The sequence below is a fragment of the Lupinus angustifolius genome, chromosome LG01, assembly GCF_001865875.1.
Source record: "Lupinus angustifolius cultivar Tanjil chromosome LG01, LupAngTanjil_v1.0, whole genome shotgun sequence".
Lineage (NCBI taxonomy): Eukaryota > Viridiplantae > Streptophyta > Magnoliopsida > Fabales > Fabaceae > Lupinus > Lupinus angustifolius.
Window position 1 is genome coordinate 15,718,603 of NC_032009.1, and position 9,718 is coordinate 15,728,320.

General features: G+C 31.1%; 2 protein-coding genes across 2 annotated transcripts in view; both read right to left on the reverse strand.

Annotated features, from left to right (window-relative positions):
• The window catches only part of LOC109354463 (protein DETOXIFICATION 23-like), an 11,367-nt gene extending 8,106 nt beyond the window's left edge, over positions 1 to 3,261 (reverse strand). The window contains exon 1 of the mRNA XM_019597021.1: positions 2,995 to 3,261. Within this exon, the coding sequence (XP_019452566.1) occupies positions 2,995 to 3,175 (181 nt within the window). The 5' untranslated portion in view covers positions 3,176 to 3,261. The remainder of the gene's footprint in view (positions 1 to 2,994) is intronic.
• On the reverse strand, positions 7,880 to 9,148 carry LOC109350092 (non-specific lipid-transfer protein 1-like). Its single transcript, XM_019591230.1, has 2 exons — positions 8,763 to 9,148; positions 7,880 to 7,907 (listed from the first exon to the last, which is right to left on the reverse strand). Exons 1-2 carry the CDS (start codon positions 9,098 to 9,100, stop codon positions 7,895 to 7,897), a joined length of 351 nt encoding a protein of 116 aa, XP_019446775.1. The 5' UTR covers positions 9,101 to 9,148; the 3' UTR covers positions 7,880 to 7,894.

Sequence of the window (9,718 nt, forward strand, 5' to 3'; positions counted from 1 at the left end):
TGTTATAGGTAAAGCAGAATCCTTGTCAATCATATATATATTATTTATTCTCTTACCAATAAGTTTAGAATTATTAGAATCCTTACTTTCAATGATGCACTTATCTGGGTAGAACGCCACATGAAATCCTTTGTCGCATAATTGACTTATGCTTAGAAGGTTGTGCTTGAGTCCTTCAACATATAGTACACCTTCTATAGTTGTTGAGGGTGGCTTTTCAATTCTACCAACTCCAAGAATTCTTCCTTTGTTGTTATCACCATATGTGACATATCCTTTCTCCCTTGGAGTCAGGACAGAGAATTTACTTTTATCGTATATCATGTGTTTTGAGCAGCCGCTATCCAAGTATCATAAATTGCAGGTGGCTCTCAAATTTTCCTACAAAACAATTTAAAAAGATTTTCTAGGTACCCAATGTGATTTGGGTCCTGCGGGATTAGAACCTTTCTTAACCCAAACATATTGGCATGTTGGAATACCAATTTTTCTAATATGACATGAATTAGGAGTATGACCAATATTTTTACAATAAAAGCATGTGGGTTGATGTTGATGCATCTTTTGTATAGACTTGTAGAAAGAATGTTGATCAAGATTTTCTTTAGAAATATTATGCATGCAATCATTCTTAGTTTTCACAAAAGTATTCTTTATCATACCATTAGTTTTTTGGCTATTTGTGTAGCCTAGACCTCTTCGGTCATTGGTATGTTTTTGAGTATTTAAAATATTGTCCAACTTATGAGTACTCTTTTTTAACTTATTCATTTCTTGATTTAATGAAACAACTTTAGTTTCAAGAGTATCACATTTTGGACAATCAATGCACTTGTCATTTGATTTGGAGTTTAAAGCATCCAAATCTTTTAGTAAAATTTTATTTTGACTCTCAAGAAGTTCTATAGTGTTTTTATGATTTATGCACACTTTAGAGAGTCTAATAAATTCTTCATGTAATTTACAAAAAGTGTTATGTAACTCATTATATGAAAATGTATCATTTGTTTCAGAGTTACTAACCTCATATTCGTCATTTGAATTGTGTGAAGCCATCAATGAAATTTGTGATTGCTCCTTAATTCTGAGTTCTGCATTTGAACCATCATCTTTATCTTCTGATATAACATTTGTTCTTCTACGCTTCTTATCCTTCTTTCTTTTGAAGGTATGATGCTTTTGTAGGGTTGGACAAGCACATTCAAGATGATTTGATTTTCTGCACATAGAGCATGTAGAATTTTTCTTTGATGTTGATGCTTCACTATTTGTTGTAGACCTTTGTACTTCTTTGGCTCCATGTATCCTTTCTAGAGTGTCCCAAATTTCTTTCGATGATTTGCAACTTGATACTCTACGGAATTCTTTTTCTTCTAGAGCCGATACAAGAATGTTTTTGGCTTTAAGGTCGTATTGCACTTTCTTCTTGTCTTCATCATTCCATGAAGATTTAGGCTTTATTTCCCTTAGACGGTTTATAAATGTGAAGGGTTCATAGGGTCCTTCTTCAATTGTGTTACATATATCCAAGTCTTCGGATTCTATGAATATTCTCATTCAGATTTTCTAGAAGTCATAGCATTCTCCAACAAAACTTGGAGGGTGGTTTATGTTAGAACATTCTCCTAGGAATGATCTTGAGGCCATCTTTGATATAGGATCAAGTTTGAGAATATCTTACTCAAAAATAGCTCTAATACCAATTGTAAGAACGAGGTTGCAACTAAGAGGGGTGAATTAGTTGACTTAAAAATTATGGCCAATTTTTCTGCAAAATCAAGAGTTAACGTGCAGCGGAAAATATATGCAGAAAAATAATCAATATAAAATGAAAGAGAGAATGGAGAAGAGAATACGCAATGATTTTTATACTGGTTCACCTTCTAGTCCACCGAAAGCTACGTCTAATACTCTTGCATCACAATAGATTTCTTTACTAAGAATTATGAGTTGTAATTACAATATCTCACCCCAACATTTCTATGTACCTTACACACTCCCTAATACTTATTCACTCTTGGAAAACACATTTCCAAGTGATTCTAATCCCCTTTCTTTTCACACCGTGAAAGAAAGTATTCTGCAACAATATTGAAGAATGTACAACAATGGCAGATTGCCTTTACAAGTATGAAAGTAGTATAACTTGCAATCCAATCAAATCTTTATATATACCAAGTAATAATGCTCTTTTGGAAAACTTTGAAACACTTCTAAGCAATTTCAGAAAAATTACTTTGAAAGTTTGAGTGCAAGTTGCAAAAAGTGTAGAGAAGTAACTTCAGAATAAGTTTAAGAGCTTTTGAAATTTGTATAAGAGTTGTGTGTTGTTGTGTATTTGTGTTGTGAGAGGTAGAGTCTTTATATAGACTTTCCAAATACCCATGGTGCCTTTCTAAAAGTGTAGGAGTTGTTTTTGTAGTGAAGAGATTTCGTTTGGAGTGAGAACATTTCATTTTGAAATATGAAATATGATGCACAGCTCTCAGTAATTACTGACAGTGGGTAATCGATTACCCAAACTCTCTGCCCACTATTCATTTAAAATTAAATTAGAGTAATCGATTACACCAATTGGAGTAATCGGTTACTCAACTTTTCAAAACTGGTAATCTGTTACTCAAAGACAGTAATGGATTACTCTGAACATTTTTCAGTTGGATAACTCTTTTCTCACACATGTAACCTGTTACTTAGATGAAGTAACTCGTTACACACTATTTTTGAAAATTGTTTTAAGTATTTTAAAGTGTTTCAACTTTCTTTAAAAATAGTTTGAGCATTATTACTTTGTATATTTAAGAGTTTTAGGATAGAAGTACCTATAGAGACTTAATCTAATTATCTTGAAGCTTTAATCTTCTTTGTCTTTATAAGTATTCTTCGTTTTCTTCTTTTTGGTGATGTTGGTGTCTTCATCAATAAAACTATCCATGATCTTAGTAGATGAACAAAGGAATAAGAATGAATTCAGTTAAGAATAAAACTATCCATGATCTTTGAAGATGAAAAAAGGAATAAGAATAAGAATTGGTCTCCTGAAGATGAACAAAGGAATAAGAATGAACTCAGTTAAGAATAAAACTATCCATGATCTTCGAAGATATACTCCCATCATTCTATATTCTTTCGTGCCGTATGCTTGACCACAAAGTGTTGATAATGCGCTCGCCATGCCTAAAAGAACACCATTAACAAATCTGACAAGAACAGTGCATACAAGAGAAAAACCAGTTGATTCTCTTGAACCAATATGGCCAACAAATGCTTGGGTTATAACATTCCAAAAGTGCAGAGCCTTGTAAATATTCCTGGAGCTGCTACTACTACGCAAATCAACTTGCTTAAGCCTAGCTCATGGGTGAAGGCATTTTATAGCCATTAGCCTAAAGTGGACAATATTACCAACAACATATGTGAAGTATGGAATGCAAAGATTGTTGAGTACAGAGATAAACCAATTTTAACTATGTTAGAGGAGTTGAGATTCTACATCATGAGGATAATGGGACAACACAAGCTAGCCATGAGGAATTGGAAAGACAAGTTGCTACCTGTCCAACAAAGAAAATTGGAGAAAATCAAAGTGGAAAGTTGTAGATGGACTCCAACATAGACTGAAGATATTGAGAGTCAAACTTATGAGGTAAAACATAGGTCCACCAAGTTGGGGGGTAAGTTTGACAAACCAAACTTGCACTTGTCAAAAATGGCAACTCATTGAACTGCCTTGTGAACATGTTGTGGCAACAATTGCTTTCAATAGTGATACCCCTGAAGACTATGTATACAATTGGCTAACTATGAATGCTTTTAATGTAACCTATTCATATGTCATTAGCCTAGTTAGTATTGATGAATTTTGGATTAGCACAAATCAGAATCCCAAGCCTATTCCACCAAACCTGAAAAGGCCAATTGGTAGGCCTAAGAAACATAGAAAGAGAAACTTAAATTCAGAATCTACACCTGGCAGTTCACTATAATTGAAAAGGTCATGGAAGACAACTTGTCCAAAATGCAATGAACAAGGACATTATGGTAAAACTTGCAAGGGTCTAGGTTTGCCAAGAAAGAAGGGTAAGAAACATGAAATATGGGTCCCTGAAAACATGCAGCAACCTGAATTACTTGAAACTAAAATAAACTGCACTACCCTCTGCTATGTATACTGTTATTTATACTATTATCCATAATCTATGCTAAATTTGTGTACACTAGTTGTAGGAGAGTCAGGTTGGTTCATCCAGAATTGTAGCTGGAATTTCAACTCATATGAGATACCTAGCAATGTTGGTAAGAACATATTCCTCGACATTTAAATTATATTGTCATTTTCTTAGGCTAAATTAGTATGTATATACATTCTATTTCAGTTTGAGGATGATAACACAATGGAGTCACCTCAAGTCCAACCATCAGCTAATCCAACCTCAAGTATATTGGAACCACCTCAATCCATCCAAGAGCATCAAGTCCAAGCTCAAGTGAAACCAAGAAAACAATCTTCAAGGTTCAAACCAGCAAGAACTAATTCAAAGAATGCTAAGAAGAGATGATAGAGAGTTTTTAGTCATTTAGCGTTTTGATGATTTTTTTTTTGTAATATACTTGTTGGCGGAATGATAAGTATGTTTTTATAGTGATGTAGTGTTTTGATGTTCTTTTGTAATACACTTGTTGACAGGATGACAGTATGCACTTGTTATTAGGATGTTAAGTATTTTGCAATGCTAAGAAGTGACTATTACATTGTAACAAAACCATTTTGTGTTGCTATTTTGTATTGCATTCACTATAAAATGCATTAGAGCCATAGTGCACTAAAATAATAACAGATAACATACTTGATCATTTCATTCATAATACAAAACTAACATAACTTCCATAAATCATAACTTCATTTTATTGATAACACATAACTTACAAAAATGAACAATAACTTCATTACATAATAGAAACATAATCAAAACATACATAACTTCATTCCATTGATACTACAACTACTACATCATTTGAAAATACAAATCAAAAAACCACTAACAACATATAATAGACTAAACACAGCTGCTACAACTATAATTTTTCTACACCATATGACATGTTCTTTCATGATTTGAATTTCTTTTAGATTAGCTTGCAAATCATCCATATCTATAGCATGATCAATCTCATGTTCTTCCTTCATGGCTTGATTTCTTTCCCAATCTTCAACCCACATATAAAACTTCACACAATAATTATTTCCTTCCTGTAGAAGAATGAAAAATGTTTCAGACATGGAAAATAACAAAAATCAAAACTTTAACATAAAATGAACAATAAAAACAAAAATAGTGTGAACCTTGAAATATGGACATCCATAGAAATGTTTCTTTGGGTTCTTCATAGTCTTTGATGTGTATACAGAAGCAAGCCTTCTACAATGGTACAATGAAGGATGAAATATTCTATCTACAAAGCTCACATCGCCGTAACTTGTTTGAGATGTCCACCTCGAGTTCACATCACCATAGTTTTTCATGTCATATGCAACAAGATAACAAAATTAGCTTGTTAGGGTTTATGCTGTAAGAAATTTGGGCAATTTGGGCTTGTAATCGACTCTCAATGTTTTAAGGAAGAAGATGGAGCAAAATGGCATCGTTTTACTCCTTAATATTTTTTCAGAATTATTCTACATAAAACGACGTCGTTTTGCTTAATGTATTAAAAACATTGCAAAAAGACGTCGTTCAGTATTAAAAAATTTATTTAAATATTAATTTATTTTAAAAAAATTAAAATAAACGACGTCGTTTTGAGTCAGAAAAAAATTAAAAAAAATTAACGGGTTGTTGACATGGCAAGTTGTACACGTAGGACCATCCATCACGGTCCACATCAACAGTTAACATGTCACGCCAGCAACTCTGTGACATTTAATGGTGCCCACATGACGGAAGGACTAATGTGACTCAACGTTGAATTTGTAGGGAACTAAAATATCACTTAAAAAATTTCAGGGACTAAATTGGTAACCACAAAAAAGATGAGGGACGTAAATGGGTAATCACTCTATAATCAAAAGGAACTTTAGTTATTTTATATTTGTTTTCAAGGGAAACTCCTTTATCAATCCAAACGAAACCCTTATAAAGCAGCCATCTTCCAATTTCTATCTCTCCTATTCAAGATCCAAATGAAATTCACCATGTATGTATCTTTATCAATCCCTCCATTTTTAATATGGCACATATGGTGGAAGAATACAAATACCAAAACACGGCGACTATGTGTCAACAAATGGGGACTATATCTTCTTTTGTCCCACATTATTGTATCCCTTCATATGTCATGAGTTGTGATTGGTCAGAAAAATACTTAATAGTTAAAATTTTAACTTAAATATATTTTTTTCATCTGATTACAATTCATGGCATATGAAGTGATATACAATATGGGATAGAAAATGATGTGCTCCCAATAAGTGTAGCTTGTATCTTGTACCTTATGGGCAATAAATTGATATTCCATCACTATCATGCTCTAACTAGTACTTTAATGAGTTAATAATAATTAAATTATGGGAAAATATGTTTTTAAATAAATATACAAATCAATAAGTATAACTTATGTAGTTACACTCTTGAATTATTTACTGTTGGTTAAAAAAAATAATTGATGGTTTTACAGATAACAATATCTCAAGTACTATTAAATACTCAAACAATTGGAAAACATATTATAATCTGAGTAATTTTTAGTACTCATATAATTGGAAAATGCCTTATATTTTTGTGGATAGTTTCGGAAACAACAGTGTTTAAATTTAAATTTATTATGTATGGAATTGATATAGAAGTTGAAGATAAATCTTGACTTTAATAATTATCGAGAAAAAGATATATGTATGGACAATGTAAAAGTTTTATAAAAATTATCATAGTTTATTTTTAAATTATTATTGACTCTTAAATAAAAATAATAGAAATGAATGTTGATGATACACTAACTGTATATAAATATGAATGTTAAATGATATGTTATCATATCATAATTATTTATGTTATACATATGAATTTACTTGTATACGTTTTGGTTCAAGATACAACTGTGATAAAAGTAACTATAAAGGGACAATTACAAATAAGGAATTTAAAAATATATATAACTAACTGATAAGAATAAGATGACTTGATCAATACCCAACACTTGATTTATCCAAATAGAAAATATTGATATGTTCAAGAAAGAAAACAAAATAAAAAATTAAGGACATTAGTAAGGACAAATATGAAAGAAATGGTGCATCATAGAGATATTGAATTACTATCCTATAAAACCTAACCTTAAACCACATGTACGTGTACTAATGATCGGAGATAGTATTCTGAACGAGATCCTAGTTAGAAATCTTAATTTAGTACATGAAATAGTTCATATATATATTTATTTTCGATCAAATGCTTATGTTGCGGGTAAATTTTAATTTAATGAAGTAATTATACAAATGTAATGTGTGCAAAACTAATATGACTTATTTGAGATAGTATTGTTTGAAGGAATCTTATCATTACCCTTATTTACTGAAAACATTTCAATGCAAAAATGATTTTGACTACTCAACACAAATTTTGAGAGAAGAACCAAGAGAACAATTACGACAATTAAAAGGTAAAGTAGCATGAAATTATAATCTGTGTAATTATTACATGTAACAACCAAGTGAAACATTAAACAATTGTTATGAAATGAAAGTATGAGACACCATGACAAGAGAAGACTCATAAGTTGAGCCCTCGTCGCGTTCCCTTTATTATCATTAATCAATCAATGCTAAAGCATTGTCATACATAGTATCATCCACTAGAAATTTTCTATGGTCTCGCGTCTTTCCCACCACATCAACTCTTCAAAACTTGATGCTGCAATATTGCACAAAACCGATACATAAATGAATTGATTTAATTAACAAATATATACCAAAAATAATCCATGCTCATGAGAAATAAATACTATAGGTTTAATCCTGTTAATATGCTAAATTTTAGTAACTAGCTAGCAAAAGAGCATACATATATATATAGGATAATGATTTTTCGCTCACAAACATTTAAGAATAGTATGTATCAGAATAATTTTATGAAAACCATTTTAATAATTTTAATGAAATTTTTTATGAGTATTTTTATTTCCAAAAATTCAAGGAATTTAGCGAATTACATAAATGACTGTTGTTAAGAGATAATAATCATGTGGTTAGAAGCTTAGCTCCATTCATCCATTTATGGGTGTTATCATTTTATTATTATTTAGATGAAAACTTGACAACTTCATTAAAAAAAGGTAAGTAGAAATCGTGAGGTATCCATTTTTTCCTTAAATTGTCAAATCATGATGTAAGAAATTGTTACATAAATTTCTATTTTATACTTTAATTTAATTTTATGCAATAATTAGGAATTATAAGTGATTATCATAGAGAATTTTAATAGCATATCATAAACTAATTCATTGATTAAAATATAAGTAGTGCAACATAGTTATTCAAATCTACTAGAACAACACTTATTTATTACTTTTGGTTCTTCTTTCATTGTTATCAAACTGCACACAAAGAGTTGATGAATAGTATAATGTTGATTGTCTAAAAAACATATTTCAGAAATTATACGTCTAACCATTCTTTATAAAATCATTTTGTGGAATTTCATGTGAATTAAAATAAATTGATTAACATTGCTATGATATTGAATTTACAGTTCACAGAAATAACATACGTATTACAGTTGGTGGAGGTGCTAATCTTGTAAGGGAGATTGACCCCGCATTTGTCAGGGAGTGATGCTGCATTCGCCGGATCAAATCGGGTGGAAGAAGCGGCGGATTTGAGGCAATTGCATGCAGTTTGTTTGTCAGCTGTGCTCTGAGCCAACGCCACGAGTCCCTTGACTCCGTTGCAGCATGTTCCAGGAACAGTTCCACCAGACTGCAGGTAAGTGAGGCATGGAGCTATGCCACTAACAACCTGTCCACATGTTATGGTAGCATGTGCAATGGGTGCACCCACCACAACCATGCACATCAAAACCATACATGTTACCTTAATGCTTGCCATTACTTCACAAACTAATTTGCTGTGTATTTGCTTTTGGATATTGCTTACTTGGTGATATACGGGATGCATGGTATGCAGTTTATATAGAAAATAAGAGAGAGATTATTACATAATGCTGCACTAAAAGATGGATTGTGGCCTAGGCCAATCCTCATTCGACACGTGGTTTATGTTGCTAGCATTGTTTACCACTGTCAAAATCAAGGTCTGATGCATTAATATTGAATAAGCTTAGAAGTGAATGGTATGATTTATTTGAAATTAAAAAAACACAATATAATTATAGATAGTTATTAATTATATATATAATTATTCTATTCCATTTTAATTTTAATAAAAAATGTTAAGACATGACTCTAATATGATTATTAATTGCATTATAAGATTATTTGTTGTGATTTTTATTCTAATAAAAAATTGAGAGACATTTATTTAATATAATATAATTTTAATTATATATAGAGTCTATATAATACAAATTTGGTAAAGTTTTCTGTTTGGTGTTAACTACTAAATATAATATTCATCTTTTATCCGTCTTTAGAATTAGATATGATAATGTTAAGCATACATGAATAGATTTAATTCATAACACATAATTTTAAAAGGTATTGTGAC

Excerpts from the sequence above, each read along its gene's own strand:
- LOC109350092 (XM_019591230.1), bottom strand. The coding sequence starts at position 9,100 with ATGGCAAGCATTAAGGTAACATGTATGGTTTTGATGTGCATGGTTGTG.